The 16,214-nt window shown below is 36.9% G+C and overlaps 2 protein-coding genes across 3 annotated transcripts; one reads left to right on the top strand and one right to left on the bottom strand.

The window, feature by feature from the left end:
- Positions 1–986: 986 nt before the first annotated feature.
- On the bottom strand, positions 987–3,131 carry LOC109007214 (putative pentatricopeptide repeat-containing protein At5g52630). Its single transcript, XM_018986791.2, has one exon. It carries the CDS (start codon positions 3,064–3,066, stop codon positions 1,222–1,224), a length of 1,845 nt encoding a protein of 614 aa, XP_018842336.2. The 5' UTR covers positions 3,067–3,131; the 3' UTR covers positions 987–1,221.
- Positions 3,132–4,807: 1,676 nt separating this feature from the next.
- Positions 4,808–14,571, top strand: LOC109007218. Of its 2 annotated transcripts, none has more exons than XM_018986795.2 (24): positions 4,808–5,196; positions 5,324–5,424; positions 5,536–5,746; positions 5,972–6,053; positions 6,170–6,449; positions 6,648–6,750; positions 6,878–7,014; positions 7,335–7,508; positions 8,548–8,747; positions 8,851–8,988; positions 9,126–9,214; positions 9,333–9,480; positions 9,618–9,670; positions 10,671–10,726; positions 11,268–11,431; positions 11,714–11,904; positions 12,457–12,508; positions 12,586–12,658; positions 13,093–13,194; positions 13,325–13,421; positions 13,514–13,630; positions 13,716–13,957; positions 14,082–14,222; positions 14,305–14,571. In XM_018986795.2, exons 1-24 carry the CDS (start codon positions 5,037–5,039, stop codon positions 14,482–14,484), a joined length of 3,291 nt encoding a protein of 1,096 aa, XP_018842340.2. In that variant the 5' UTR covers positions 4,808–5,036; the 3' UTR covers positions 14,485–14,571. The 2 variants fall into 2 exon arrangements, with proteins under 2 accessions (XP_018842340.2, XP_018842339.2); XM_018986794.2 differs by having other exon boundaries at positions 4,809–5,196; positions 8,845–8,988.
- The last annotated feature ends 1,643 nt before the right edge of the window (positions 14,572–16,214 follow it).

The following is a 16,214-nucleotide window of genomic DNA, read 5'->3' as shown; positions in this document are numbered from 1 at the left end:
TATTAGTGAGATTCAATTTTTTACAAAAAAACTTATTTGAAACTTGTCTATTTGAAGTTTGTATCTAGCATTACTCTTTTATTTTTTATTTTATAAGCAAGAGGCATCATATCATCAATAGAGACAATACACCATAAGATCTTTATTTAATCAACAACTGTTTTGGACGTGATCTTAGGCATAATTAAAAAAGATTAAATTACAGCAACAGTTAAAAATTTAGGTTACTCTTGGGACATTCACGTTGTCTTCAAGAGGAAGATAAAACAAGCTTAAAACGTGTAATCTAATAAAAATGAAAATGCCAAATAACTATGTGATGGTCATAACCGTCCGTACACTCAACCAAGGCTGCTTTAACGCTATTTAATTTTAATTACGTGGAATTTAAACGTTGGACCGTGATGGTGCATAACCTTCCTCAACTATTTTTCACTTTCAACTCCATGAACCTTTCTCGCTTAAGTGTGTGTTTGGATGTTGAAGTGAGTTGAGTTGAATTGAGTTGAGTTAAGATGATAAAATATTGTTAAAATATTATTTTTTAATATTATTATTATTTTGAGATTTGAAAAAGTTGAATTGTTTATTATATTTTGTATTGGAATTTGAAAAAATTGTAATGATGAATTGAGATGAGTTTGACAACCATTCCACAAACCTATTGGAGCATGTTTATTTTCGATTGGTAACAGAATCTTGAGGCTCTGATACTGAATCCTCTACTTTGACCGAAAGTCAGGGAAAAAAATCTTTTAAGAATTTCATGGAAGAAGCTCTCCTGGAATCTGGATGGTTACAGTCAAGTTGAGTTCTCCACCGCATGGGTTTGTTTTGGAGACCAAACGTAGATCAAGATGGTTGTTGGTTTCGTGAATATCCAGGTCTAGCTGGGGCACGTAGATCTGGTGCGTTGACACGGCAATAATTTAATATGATAGCAGACCAGACATGGATTGAAAAATAAAATACCTAATGGATGTATGGATCCGAGCAGATGAACCTTTTTTTTCTTGACGAACCTCTTAGTTCAGATTTGAACAAAATCCAATCTGAAAATATTCCAAAGCCGCTGAATGCATTATACAATTAGACAGAAATTAAATACTGGAGTAAAGTTTCAATTGTGAAAAAAAAAAAATGAAACAAAATTCTTCTTTTCCAGTAATTGTTTGCCTGCATATGTATTTGGTCAATGTGAATGAAAACTTCCAATATCAATCACCAATAATCTCCACAAGTGCATCTACCATCCTCAAATCTATGGAACCGGTTGTTATCCCTCACAATGATCACCCTTCCAGTGCACTTGGACATAAACTTGATTGCAGTGTGACAATCACCACAAACACGCAAGTTCTTCATCACCCTGATTGGCCTTTCAGGTGGAAAGGTAACGAGCCCAAATGCAATGGCTAGTCTTTCACTGTGATACCTAATTGCCTGATTTTTCTCCTCACCATCCACTCCTTTAAGCACAAAACTTGTGTCTGCCACATATCCAGCACTCTCCATTTCCTCCATTAATTCTTCCAACTTCTGATAGATCTCCCGAGTTTTTACATTATACCTATCCCCAGAAACAAATGTGTGAACTCTATTTCCTTCCTCAACCCAGCTCAAGCCCGTTTCCTTCTTCATCCCGTGGTCCCTTAACATCTTCCTGGCTTTGGCTGCTTCCTCCCATCTTCCAGCAGCAGCATAAGCATTAGACAGTAGCACGTGTATGCCCGGGCTCACAGGGCCCAACTGAAAGACTTTATCAGCAGCAAAGGCTGCCAATTCAGTATCCCCATGAATTCTACATCCAGTCAATAAAGCTCCCCACACAGACTCTGTTGGTTCCATAGGCATTTCTTTAATAATCGAAACTGCATCCTGCAATTTTCCTGCACGGCCAAGCAAGTCCACCATGGAAGCATAATGCTGACCCCCTGGCTCAATTCCATATTCCTTCATTAGCTGAAAGTAATATCGCCCCTTTTCAACTAACCCTGCATGACTACAAGCATACAGAACACACAAAAATGTGATGAAATTTGGCTTCATCCCAGCAGCTTCCATATCTTTAAATAGAGAAAAAGCTCTTTCCGTATGGGTATGCTGAGCACAAGCTATCAGCATTGCATTCCACGTACCAAGATTCTTAATTGGTAACTCCGCAAAAACCTGATAAGCTCCCTCGATAACTCCGCACTTAGAATACAAAGAAATCAAAGAACTACCCACAAAGCTCGACGAATCATAGCTCGTCTTAAAGCAAAACCCATGTATTTGCTTCCCCAATTCTAGTAGCGTTGAATAGCCACAAACCCGTATCACACTTGAAAATGTAAAATCATTAACATCCAAATTCTCGAACAAAGCTTGCTTGAACAGTCTTAAAGCCTCCTCATCATCACCCAACTGAGCATATCCATATATCATCCCACTCCAGGAAACCACATTCTTCCCAGGCATCTCATCAAACACTTTCCGAGCATATCTGATTTCCCCACATTTGGCGTACATGTCAACTATTGAGCTCCCCACAAACACATCAAATTCAAACCCAGTCTTCACAGAGAGGCAATGTATAGACTGCCCAATATCACACCTGGACAAAATCGCGCACGACTTCGTCGCGCTCGGGAGTATATGGTCGTCGGGTCGAACCCCAGTACGGAACATTCGACGAAAGAACTCGAGGGCAATCGAGGGAAGCTCATTCTGGGAAAAGGAGGAGATCACGGAGCTCCAAGTGGTGGACGACTTACGTGGGGCCTCGTCGAAAATTTGGCCGGAAAGGAGGGGCAATTGGGACTTGGAGTAGAAGTTTATGAGGTGATGGGAAATGAGGGGGATGGTTTGGAGGCCTGATTTGATGATGAGTGCGTGGATTTGAAGGCCCTTTGGGAGGGATCTGGAGTGGGTTAGGGAGAGGAGGAGGTTGCAGACGTGCCTGTAACTTTGTTCAAAGCTATGTTGATTAAGAGGGTTTTGTAACTGTGGGGGTTTAAGGAGAACGGGAGTTGGAGTGGTTGGGAGTGTGGGATGGGGTGTCCTCTGGGGCAGTGGGTGAAGCATCAGGTGTTGTGTTACACTGTTGGTTATGTTACCTATGGAATGGAAGGTTTCAGAATAAACATGGACCAAATCACTTCATAAGGTATTTATTGTTGGAATGCTTGGATATTGAGAAGGTTATAGTTACAAAATGACAGTGAAATAGTCGGTTGGTAATTTTTTTTCCTAAATAATCAGTTATTTTGTTATCAAGTCTGTATATAGAACACACAATTTACATAACTTAAATAATAAGATTTGATTTGTAAAATTTAAAATTTAAAATTTATCTTTCAAAATAAATTATACCACATAATAGTATGCAATGTGAATGCATTATAATAAAAGTACTCGTATTTGATATTGAGTTCACGTGCTATGTCTATGTTTTTCTGAATTGTAAAAATAATTTAGATAAAAAAAATGAAGGAAATTTAAATCTTCGACCAATGCTCTTCATAGTACTTACGCTTGTAATTATTCCATTTCAAATAACTTATGCCAACGAAACGAGTAAAATTGCACCTTATGTTTTAAATTAGGGGATAAAGTGAAAAGTTTCGTAGTTTGATAATCAAGATTATAAAGTAAAATGTTAGTTTAAAGGAAAATAATGTGTATATATATATTCTAAAAAATAATTTAAAATTTACTTTTATCCTAAAACTATAGGAAAGAGTTTGGATTGAAAATGGAAATAAATTTATTCTCGTATAATAAAATAAATGAATGAAAAATTTGGAGAGCAACCACTATTTATTCTTGTATAATAAAATGTTTATATAATTTAATTTAATTAAAAAATAAATTTTAAAATTTAAATGGTTAAAAAAGAAATGAGACGTGTCAAACGACATAAATAAATGAAAAAATTTGGAGAACATCCACTATTTGACAGCAACCGGATCACACCCTACGTGGTCTAGTAAAATAACTAATTTGTCTCTGTAACAAAAAGCATGTTCCCTCTCTAGATTTCACCCATTTGAAATGCTTAGTAGAGCTCTCCCCCATCCCTACCTGCGCGTTCTGTCTGCACCCCCCTCCCATCCCCACTCCCGCATTGTGCATCTAGGCCAAATGGAAGGCATGACTAAGCATGGAGGGCTGATGGAAGTGTGGTGGAGCTGGTGGCATGGTGGCTAGAGGGCGGCGGATCTAGGCCAAATGGGTGGAGAAACCCATGGAAGAGTGAGGATGCGTGAGGGACATATTGAGACTATGGGTGGCTAGGATAGGTCGATGGTAGCCTGGGGAGGCTTGAGGTGGCAGCTGAAAACCATGGGTGGCGTGACGAGCTAAGATCGAGAACTCGTGTTTGGGTGAAACCCATTTCAAGAAAGAGAGGGAGAGGGCTGTCATGCTATGGAAGCTCGATGGTAGTTAAGGGAGGTTAAGCGCTCAATGATGCTCAACGGTGGGGTTGGAGGTTGACGACGACAATAGTAGTTGCTGCGAGAGGGATAAACTGTGTAGAAGAACCCATTTTGGATTAAGAGAGGGAGTTGCCGTGGAGGCTTGAAGGTGGTTTGAGGTGACCAGCATAAGGGGAAGTCGAGGGTGGTGGCCGGTGGCACACGACAGGGTTGGGTGAGCTAAGAGAGAGAATCGGGTAGGAGGAGGGGGTGCTGCCCACGTCAGTGTGATCTAGGTAGACAAACGTTTTGTTTATATATATATATAATGACACGTAATGTGTGCTATAAATAAGCTGTGAAGAGGGATTGATCTGAAAAAAAACTCTAAACGAATAGCCGACGGCAGGAGAATACAGCAAGCTAGGCTACGACGTCGTTTTTATACAAGAAGTTATTTTATAACGGCAGGCAGTAGCATCTAGCATCAAGTTGAACTTTCGTCCAGAAATTCTCGAACATTTCCTGGACTGGACTGGACTGGACTGGAATTCGCAGAATAAACAAATGCCCTAATTCGCTAGCAGGACCTTTTTATAGACAGCTCAAAAACCAACCGACTAACAGCTTCAATCGATGGAGGAAGATCACCGATTGATATGGGAGTCATCGCAACCGGAATCCATGGTCTCCGCAACTGTTGGCCGGGTCATGAGCACTCTGCTCGGCGCTCGCCCCAAAAAACTCTACGACGCCGTTTCTCGCCTTTCTTCGGGCCCTAATAGAGCCTCACCCGGTACATCTGAGCTACACATATACACGGACTTCCGCATGACTCTCTCTCTCTCTCTCTCTCTCTCTCTCTCTATCTGGTATTTGAAGCTTGTGTGTGTGCTTGTTATCCTAACTGCGAACTTTCGCAGGTTCGTTGGAGGACTCTCTCTGGTTTTTGCACAAGTACGTAAAAGACGCCGCTGAGGACAAGGAAGCATTGGATCATATTCTTGTTCCTATGATTGAACACGTAGATTAAATTACCACATGCATTTCCTCATTTTATTTATTTCAAGTTTTGCTCCCTTACATCATAATTTAAACATGGAGTATATGATTTTTTCAATTATTTTTTTTGAAGTCATTGAGGTGCAAGGAGTCGAAGAATGGAGGCCAGGTTCTAATACTTATTAACTGGCTCTTTCAAGATGAACTTCTTTTCCAAGCTCTGGCGACGAGTCTTGCTAACGTGTTCATGAGAAAAGAAGACCGTTATATCGCTCTCGGCTGGTGCATTCTTGTCCGCAATCTTCTCCAGTATGAGAGCTCCAGTTCTCAATATTCAATGATTGGTAAACGCACATTTCTCTTAGAGAAATTGACCACATGCTCTCATTATCCATTTATTGATTGTTTTATGTCAATGAACTTATGAGGATTTTAAAGAAAGGGTAGAACCTTAGTATTGCAGTAGTTTGCTGGGGGCTCTTTAGGGAATAGGAAACCCATTTTATAATCCAAGGTTTTGGTCCCTGGTGTTGACGATTGATGGACTAGCTATTCTTTTTGTATGGCAGGAATAAGGGAGAGGTTCACTGATCTGTTGAAGATACTTTGTTCGAGTATGTCACATCTGTTAAGTATTGTATGTAAAGGAAGGTATGGATCACATTTGAAGACCGTATATGACAATTTTTATGTTCACTTAAGAATCATATCTGGAAATCCCGTTCCATGTTTTGTTTATACGTTTGTTTGACCACTTCTTTCTGTAGCACTTTGCAGGGTGGATTTGAGTTACCATCTCGTCTTGCAGTATCCGCTGCTGATTGTCTTTTAGCTCTTACTGAAGCATTGACAAAAAAAGTTCCAAGTAACAGAATGACATCAAATTCAAGTGCTCTGAAGAATCGGCCAATTTCTTTAGTGCCGTCATCTACTCACAAGAAAGCACAAGCAGTCTCAAAGTCTTCAGAAGTCTCAAACATGGACATGGAATATTTATTTTGGGATCATTTACAGGAACTCATAAATTTAACGCAGAGACTCCTTGCTGTATGTTCTATACTTCTGTTCACTTTATGAACAACATGGAATTACTCATTATTGGTATAAATCCCTTTATTTTATGTAATTGGGCAATATTGAGTTAGCGATACATGTGCTTTTACCGTGTGAGCCATATTGTAGATGTCAAGTTTGTTAGAGCAACAGACAAATATCATAGCTTATATGCTTTACCATGTTCTGCAGTGGAGTAGGAAAAGTCGGCCTTTACATGCTAAAGGGTTGGAGAAAGTGATCAAGTGGTTGCAAGAGATAAAAGGTCATTATGGCTGCTTTCAAGATGAGGCAGGTCCAATACACAATGCACGCTTCTCAGTATATCATATATTCAGCATGTCTAGTTTCTTTTTTGAATAAGTCGGTATGGATTATTTCTTATACGCTGTTGTTTCTTTTTTCCGCAACATGACACACAGGCTCAAAGATTCTCAAGACTGGAGTAATGTTACTCTCTTCTTGTTGGAAGCATTATGGCTTGCTATTGCACTTGGAAGACCCAAAATTTTCTCAGCATTACAAAAACTTGTTGGACCAGTACTTATCTGGCATCCAGGTCTTATATCCCATAGCATCTCGTGTCTGTTCATTTTGAGTAGAATGCCATTTTTTATTATTATTTTTTTCAATAATTGTCTCATTTTATCTATAAGAAAGGATTTCTGTTTACATGATCTGGTAAGAGGATCTAGACATAGCATCAAATTACTTATTTGCTGGATGCTTAGAAGATTGAATAATGTTATTCGTGAAACTCCATCCAAAATGACTGGCTGTCATTTTTTTCTTTGATGTTGTGATCTTGATGGCTCATATATCCATTCTCCATTTATTTAATGGAGTTATTAAGTTGTTGATACTTGGAAGCATATGCAGTACTATACAGACAACCATACCGGAGGGCACACTGATGATAAGGATGGTGGTGCAGAGACCAGGAAATTTTTTCTGAATTGTTTATGCCTTCTACTGGGTCGTTTAGATAGCAAGAAATTTGAAGCCACGACTGTGGAATATGGGATGCAGATATCAGACGTTCTTTTACCACAGGTAGTCATGCTTGGGGTCATGAAGAGCCAAATTACAGTTATTTTCTAACAAGAGCTATATGCAATTTATAGTTAGGCAAATCAAGACTGGTTTCTCTTTTAAGTTAATGAATGTATTATTTCATTGAATGCTCTAGCGGTCCTCATCTTAAGCAATAGTAAAATCCTGGGCGTCCCAATGCAAGCATGTGGGTTTGAGTCTTTAGATTGGCCATTCCATGTAAAAAATACTGAAGGTTGTGAACATATCCAAGACACCCACCCAGGATTCTACATGGACCAGTTATGGATAATAACCCTTCCTGATATCTAAGGGTTCGTTGGTGTTGCTTCTAGGATATTGACCAATTCTGACATGTATTGGACATGTTGCTGGCGTGGATTTGACATGATTTTGGAAATTTAGATGTTGTATATTGTTTGAGCATGGCAATACCAAATATACACATCATCTCTGTCAAAACTTGGTCATATTATCAGGATCGCTTACCTCTAGGTTATACAACAGTCTCAAAAGTACTCCGAGTCTGTTTTAGACCTTCAGCTATTAAGTTTTGAACAGGCAAAGATGGCACCCTCACGCGTCTCTTGAGTAATTCTGAGAGATAAGTTGACTGCATTCAATCTTGGACCCCTAGGCACACATACAATTGATATTGGGTACTCATACTATATCATTGAATCATTGTTTCTTACATTTAGTTGTAGATTTATGTTAAGAACACCCAATTCAGTTATTGCACTCCATGAAAACATAGGGGATCATCCCTGGACTTAAGGAAGGCAAAACACAGGGCCATTCTTAGATTAGGTTTGGATAATGAGTTGAGATGAGATGGGTTGAGATGAAAGTTGAAAGTTGAATAAAATATTGTTAGTATATTATTTTTTGATATTATTATTATTTTGGGATTTGAAAAAGTTGACTTGTTTATTATATTTTTAAAAGTTGTAATGATGAGATGAAATGAAATGAGATGGATTGAAAGCCCCTCTCAATCCAAACGGAACCTTACTCTTTTTTTTTTTGGCTTTTGAAGCTTCATTGTGCTGATGAAGATTTGATAGACGGAGTTGTTTGCATATATAAGGCAGTCATTTTCAAGTGCTCTTCACCTGGAAGCAGTGTCACTGACACTAGACTGATGGATTCTGTGCTACCACTGCTGCTTCGCTTTCTAGATGAGCAGGATGGCACATCTAGAGCTGTTGTTATGCTCATAGCAGAATACTGCTCAGTGTATATTTTCTATTCTTTTTGTATTCTAATACTTTGTGGCAGAAACAAATTTATAGTCTGTTTGGTTTAAAACCTCACTGTATTAATGATTTACCAGGAGCAGAGATAGTCAGTGCGTTCAAAAAGTTCTTAAGCGAATTGCTTCTGGGAATGTTCTGCAGCGAAGAAATGCTGTTGATGTTTTGTCCGAACTTGTTCATATATCATCTGATTCAATGAATAAACTTTCTCATTTGGCATGGTATAAGTCTACTGTAGCCATTGTTACTTACTATAAAAATAAAAATAAATACTGTAGCTGTTGTTATTTTCCAATATCCAAGGATTTCACTTTTTCATTTTTTTGTAAGTTGTCTTCTCTTTCACTGCGTATGGCAGGCAGGATATAGGAAACAAATTGCTAGAATGCCTAGGAGATGAGGAAAGTATTATTCGTGAGCAGGCATCTAGTTTGCTTCCAATGATAGGTTAGTATAGCTATCTGCCTTGGGCAATGTGATCTTGCATGAAACTTATTTGCTGCTATATTTGTTAGTGGTGGTTTAATTTAGTACTTTGCATTACTGAATTGTATAATTCTTGCAGACCCGTCATTAGTTTTTCCAGGACTTGTTCATCTTGTTTATTCTTCAGACGAAAGAGTCCATTCATCTGCTAGTGATGCCTTCATTAGGGTGCTCAAATATCATAATCAGAAATTTGAAGTTATCTGTATGCTGCTTGACTCTCTGAGGTATGTTCCTTCACCAACCGTTTCAATTCCTAAACCAGAAGTTATTTGGTTTATATCTAATCTCTTGTAGCTTCTAATTCTGAATAATATCATATTGGACTGAGTTTTCACCTATTTTCACCCATTTTCTCTCACAGCAACCTAAATGCTAGCCTAGATTTTCAGCAAACTACAGGAGACATAGGGGAAGGTTTGTCTCTCTTTTTGTGATGACGCTATTTGCCAAATGATGCATGATTCTCTTTTATTCTTATTTTTACTTTGAAATTTCTCCGTTTGATTGTATGACCACATTCTCGGTATGATCTATATGGTCTCTTTTACCTTCTTAAATCACCAAAACATAACTTTTGGATTGAATGTCTCAATGCTTGTCCCAAATATGAAGGAGCTGTGGATCTATTATGTATATACCCTACATTGACCAATTTCCCATTGGATTGTCAAAATGAACAAAATTTCTGATGTTGGCAGCAAGAAGCTTTTTTAACATTAACTTAGTTTTATTTAATTTGAGTAGTCAAGGTTATTTATGTAATTGTGATATTTCTGGAGTTGGTTGTACTTTTGGTCTATTAGGTTGTACTTTGGGTTGCATTATGATATTGGATTGTTATATGTGCTTAAAATAGTTACTGATAAAAAAAAAAGGCTCTTATAATAGTTATATATACTATAAACTTAGTAGTCAAAATTCATTAAACCCAAGTTATGCTCTTGAGGATTGTGTAATGTAGTCCTTCGAGTTGTGATGCCAAGGAAATCTTAGATGTAAGGCTTAGATCAATCTTCTTTTTCTGATTCTCCTTTAGTTTTTGAGCAATTTCTAGCCATTTCCAGCAAAACCATACCTGGATTTTCCTAAACCCCTAAATTATCCATCAATCCATCCATCAGGTTTGGCTTAGAGCCCTTCATCTCCTACGAAATTTTCTATCTTATTTTGCTTTTTCTGTTGTTTTTTTGAATTTGAAACGGATAAAAATGTTTGAGATCTTGTAAAATCTGTTGGGTTCTAAGTCATTATGAAATTCTGGATTTTCTTCTCATATGCTCCATCTTCCTAGTGATAGTTAAATTCAGAATCAGGTACTCATTGTTAAGTGTGCTGATTATCAACAAGTTCTGCGACTCCCTGCAGAGTAAAGAAGGACATTTAATTTATGATCTTCCTTTTATTACTGTGGCAGGATCAAAGTTTGATAGTGATCAAGTGCTTGGGCTAATCCCAGAGTGGACAAAAAGTGTAAGATGGTGCTACTATAATTTGATTATATTATTCTTCATGTTTTTCTTCCCTTTTAGTGATGCATTGAATTATAGCTTAGGCTTCCCTTGCTGTGTAAAGTGTTTTCTTTGTACATTTTAGGTATGCACATGCAGCCATGTTTTTATTTGTCTTGGTTTCTATGCTTTCCAAGATCATTGGCAATCCAATAATAAAAAAGTGCATCTCTTTCCTTTTCTCTCTCTCTCCAACATATGTTGTGATCATTTTTTATCAATCCACAATGTTGTGTACTCGGGCCGCGCCTTTTGTATTTTTAATAAATCTTCAACTCCTGAAAAAAAATCCCGACATTTTTTGTTTTTGTGGGGATGCAAATAGTTGAAAGACATATTATAGGAGTTTCTCTCTTTGTGCACATCCATTTTTAGCTTTTACAGTTGTTCCTAGTCTCTTTCTCTGTGAAACAAACTGGATCAATTGGATGTAGCTCAAATTGAAACTTTTGTTTTGTTGCTCAAAAAAAAAAAAAATCTCAGCTTTTTTTGAAATATTGCAGGTTCAAGACTGGAACTGTTTGATTGGACCATTGATTGACAAGATGTTTGCAGAGCCGTCAAATCCAACTATTGTTAGGTTTCTGAGTTATATAAGTGATCACCTAGGAGAAGCTGGTGATTTAGTCATCCATCGCATTTTATTACATGTGAAAGGACAGCGAGAGTGAGTTAATCAATTCAATAGTATGCAGATTTTATTTCTTGTTTCTTGTTTAATTCTTGTTTTGGATCTTAGATGTTCACTTTAAATTGATTAAGTTTTTCAGTATCTACTGCTTGTGAACTTCACCATTGCAAGATAAGTAGCACAAACACTTCTAAAAAGGAGCTTCATCTGAATGCTGGATCTGTTGTTACATCATTTATATAGCATTTAGAATGTTGAGATCCTATCAAAGTGACTGTCTTCTTGTCTTTGACCCATTCTTCCCATTTCCTTTACCAGGATTGATGAAAGCTTATTAGCCAGACCAGAGAGCAGAAACTATGCCAATCATGATTCTGTGCAAATGCAGCAATACTTGTTTGAGCGCCTTTGCCCATTACTCATAATTAGGATGCTTCCCGTGAGAATCTTTGATGATCTTAATTCAGCCATTATGTACGATAAACTTCTAATTCAAGGCATTATGCATGGTATGCTTGTCTCTCTTATATAAGCTCCTTTTTCCCCTCTTCCCTTACAATACTAAGCTCCCTTAAATTTATTGCATTGTTCTATCACAGCGTCAACTTTAAAACTATGTGCATTGTTTTTTTCATTGGAGAATAGAGTTATTAATACGCCGTCTTGAATATTTTTACCATCTTTTTTTATGCATGTAAATTTTGTAAATGTTTCATAACTGCTCAACCCGATAGATTTTACATTTTATAACAAAAGCATTTATGCTTTCCTTTGATTTCTTTATGCAGTCATTTGTAACCGTAAAGCAATTTGGAAATAAGTTTGTCTAAATGTTTACTTATCAAACTTAAGTTTGTCTACAAGTTTATGTTTCCTTGCATGTGAACATGATATTAGCGGGCACTTTTAAGACTGTACTTGAACCTTATCGTGAATCTCAAATCTTGACCTGGATGCATGTCTGAGTTTTCTCTAAATCCCAAGTGAAGCTTCTTATTTTACAAATGTTTTAGTTACAGTTCACTTGTAAAATCTTTGCTTGTTATTTGGGAAAATTCCAGGGGATGAAGATATCAACAATCATGAGAGTGCTGCTGCTCTCCTTCTAAACAGGTTGATTCACATGCATAACCTTAGTTGCTTCAGTATACGGAATGAGATGTACTTATTTCTTCTGTTCTTTATTTTAGGGCATTTCGTAAGTTTGAATTTGACAATGTACGAAAACTTGCTGCTGAGCTTTGTGGTCGCATTCACCCTCAAGTATGAACAACTGTGCCCAACCTTGTTATTAGTGCGTCTTATTTGGCTTATGCTAGTTGAGACTGTTTGATCATTTGATTATGCATTTTTCTTTTTTCTTTTTTTGAAGTTTCCAAATTGATGTAATTATTAGTGTTGGTTTTACTTTCTGGAAGCAATTATTTGTTGGGGTACAGCTTTACATGTTGATTGGGGATTCAGTTCTCCATAAACAAAGGAGTTGGGAGAATTTCTTCCCTTCTTGTTTCTTCTCTGTTGCATAATAACATGTACAGATTATCAAACAAAAGTTTATTCTTTATATGTCATATAAAAACGGGCACAGATTATTTTGGCACAGATATTGCTTTCTCATTTCTGCTTGTGGTTTTAATTGAGCATCTTCTCATTTTCATGTTCAACTGCTTTTGACTCTCTGCCTTTTGATTTATTAGGTTCTATTTCCAATTCTTTGCACCGAGTTAGAGCATGCAGCAGCTTCTCAGGATATACTGAAGATAAAAGCTTGTTTGTTTTCAGTCTGCACTTCCCTTATGGTAATTATCTTATGATATCAATATATTTTAGTGCGATCATGAAGTACTGCTTTTCTTGATTGCTTTGACCCAAAGTGTCATCAATAATAATTATGCCACAGCTAATGTAAAGGTTTCTTCTGCATTGTAGATCAGAGGCAGGGATTCAGTTACGCATCCTTTCATGTTCAAAATTAGGAAGACGCTAGAAACCATGCTCCTATGGCCTTCACTGAATGGGGATGAAAGTACATGCCTGATTACTTTTCTTTTCCATATTTTTCTACTGGTTACTCTTATCTCTATGCAAGTAATGGCTGTAAGTGTTTTCTCCCCTCAGTTTCCAAAGCACAACATGGATGCATTGATTGTCTAGCAATGATGATATGTGCTGAATTCAAAAGTCCAGAATCGTTTGACTCCACCTCAGAGAAGATTACCTTTCCAGGAAAGAAAGGTGGTATCAGTTAGTTTCATATCCTTATTATGAACATAAATATTGTTGATTAGGGCACATTTGATATTTTTGGGTCAAATTGCAGGGGATGGTGCCTCAAAAAACTCTACGCTTACTTATGTGATCCATCAATTTGTACACAATAAGGACGAAGATGTTTCAACCTCCGATTTGAGTAATGAAATCAGTGCAATTGAAGCAACAGTCCAACTCCCTTTTCGTTTGTGCATGGCTAATGTTCTCATCAGTGCTTGCCAGAAGATATCAGACTCTGGGAAGAAACCCTTCGCTCGGAAGGCTCTTCCATCTCTCATCCGTTCTGCTGAGGTATTTCAGTTATTGATCTTATAACATGTAGATCGTTATTGATTGATTTGAGTGTGTGTGTGTGTGTTTCTCTTGGTCACTTTTTCTCCTGCTTGCTTCTTACGAGTGCTATCGGATATTGCAGGTGATAATGCAGCCAGAGATTAGAGCTGCATGCATCCAGGTTCTCTTTTCAGCTGTCTATCATCTGAAGTCTGCAGTTCTTCCTTATTCACCGGATCTGCTTAAACTCTCACTAAAAGCTCTCAGAAAAGAATCAGAAAAGGTAATTAACTCCTCTGTTGCACGGGCTGAACAAGTATTTTGAGTTCTTGCTGGTGCTTTAGTTACCTTCTTTTGTTTATCAGGAAAGGATGGCAGGTGCAAAGTTAGTGGCATCTCTCATGGGAAGTGATGATGTGATTTTGGAGAGTATATCGGGAGCACTATTAGAAGCAAGATCTGTACTTTCAAGTGTATCGTTGACGGATGCCTCCTTTGAGCTACGACAAGTATGCAAAAAGTTGCTGATATGCATGACTTCATAGAAGATAGAACGAGCTATTTGGTTTGTGATTAATTTAACAAATACTATGTGGTTGTACAGTTAATCCTCTTGTCCCAAAAAAATTGGGAACCCCTTTTTTCTCTTTTTCCACGTTCAAGTTCTTCTATTGGAGGTTGGTAGGAGAAGAAATAACGGATCATCATGTCTGCTCTAATATAATGTGAAATCACAATTTATCTTAAAAATTTAAACTTATAGAAAGTAGAATTTTATTATTTATTTTTATATCTTAACACTTTCCCTCATGTGTGGACTAGACTATCTCTCAATAGGTGACTTAACACGTGAAATGTTTAATTAAATGAAATAGAGTGTAGAGTCAATGTTTGAATTCAGAATTTTTGTTCTGATATTATGTGAAATTATTACTTATCTTAAAAACTTAAGTCAAGAGTTAGATTTTTATTATTTATTTATATATCTTAACATGCAGCAATGCTCACGAGTAGAGTTCACTGAATATCAAAAGAATTTTACTTACAGATTCGGTGGTGATGCTTTTCAGAATATTAGGGATCTAGAATTAAAAAGATATCCTGGATAGTATGAAATGCTTAATAGATGTTATTGGGTTTTTGTTACGTGTCTTTTCTTCTACTTCAAGTCCTAAAGAATCTTGTTCGGCTGAATGAACGAATGTGGGGGATGTGCGACGGAACTTGCTTCTCCTTTGAATTTGCCATTATTTAAGATGAGGCAAGAATTCCATAGTAGACAGTGGGGTCGTCTAAAGAGATCTGAATTCAGCCTTGGATCATGTGAGGGAGTGTTTAATCAACTTTAGGTTTGGATTAGGACGATCAATAAGAACTTGAGGCTAAGGATTATCCATCTGTCGAAATTTGTCTCACTTGAAACTGATCTGACCAGGATAAATGGTATTTATTGATAGAGGATCTATTAAGATATCCACAATAATTGTTGTTAATCTGATAGAGAAGTGACAAAGCATTAAATGCTTTTAGGAAGTACCGAAATTTTATAGATGGACATGGTGGGTGGGTTGGTGGGTGGACCAATATTGTTGAGGGAATATGTTAAATAAGGCAACCAGGCGATATATATGTATATTTTATTTTTGCATAAACAGGTACAGAAAATGATTTAGGAGCTGTTTAGACGGTGAAATACATTTTTTTTTTTTTGCATAAACAGGTACATTTAGCAGCTGTTTGAATAGTGAAATAAGATGAAATAATTTTAAATAAAAATTAAAAATTAAATAAAATATTATTAAAATATTATTTTTTAATATTATTATTATTTTGAGATTTAAAAAATTGAATTGTTTATTATATTTTGTGTGAAAATTTATAAAAATTGTAATGATGAGATGAGATGAGTTGAGAATATTTCTCAATCCAAGCGACTACTTAATAAACTCTTCTAGGAGTGGGCAAAATTTCCGATACTCTGACATAGTCGGAGTTAGAGTTTTCAAAATTTGAAATAATTCCAACTCAACTAGTCGGAGTTTGGAGTCGAAGCTCATGTGGACTCCGAACTCCGACTATTAATACCTTATATATTATATATCGTAATATAAACATTATATAGCCAAGTGGCTTCATGGTTGAGACATGGTTTTAGTTTTCACTTCTTAGAGAACCTGCAATCAAGTCCCTCAGGCGTTGTGTTTTGCAATTTTTTTTCAAGAAAACCTAAAACGACGTCCTTTTTAATAGGTATATATTCATCTATTTCACAAAT

The sequence above is a fragment of the Juglans regia genome, chromosome 3 (genome assembly GCF_001411555.2).
Source record: "Juglans regia cultivar Chandler chromosome 3, Walnut 2.0, whole genome shotgun sequence".
Taxonomy (NCBI): Eukaryota; Viridiplantae; Streptophyta; class Magnoliopsida; order Fagales; family Juglandaceae; genus Juglans; species Juglans regia.
This window is presented reverse-complemented; position numbering and strand designations above follow the sequence as displayed.

Excerpts from the sequence above, each read along its gene's own strand:
- LOC109007214 (XM_018986791.2), bottom strand. The coding sequence starts at position 3,066 with ATGCTTCACCCACTGCCCCAGAGGACACCCCATCCCACACTCCCAACC.
- LOC109007218 (XM_018986794.2), top strand. The coding sequence starts at position 5,037 with ATGGAGGAAGATCACCGATTGATATGGGAGTCATCGCAACCGGAATCC. Across the intron at positions 5,747-5,971 it reads TTCTCAATATTCAATGATTG|GAATAAGGGAGAGGTTCACT; the intron begins GTAAACGCACAT and ends TTTGTATGGCAG. Across the intron at positions 13,631-13,715 it reads TACCTTTCCAGGAAAGAAAG|GGGATGGTGCCTCAAAAAAC; the intron begins GTGGTATCAGTT and ends GTCAAATTGCAG.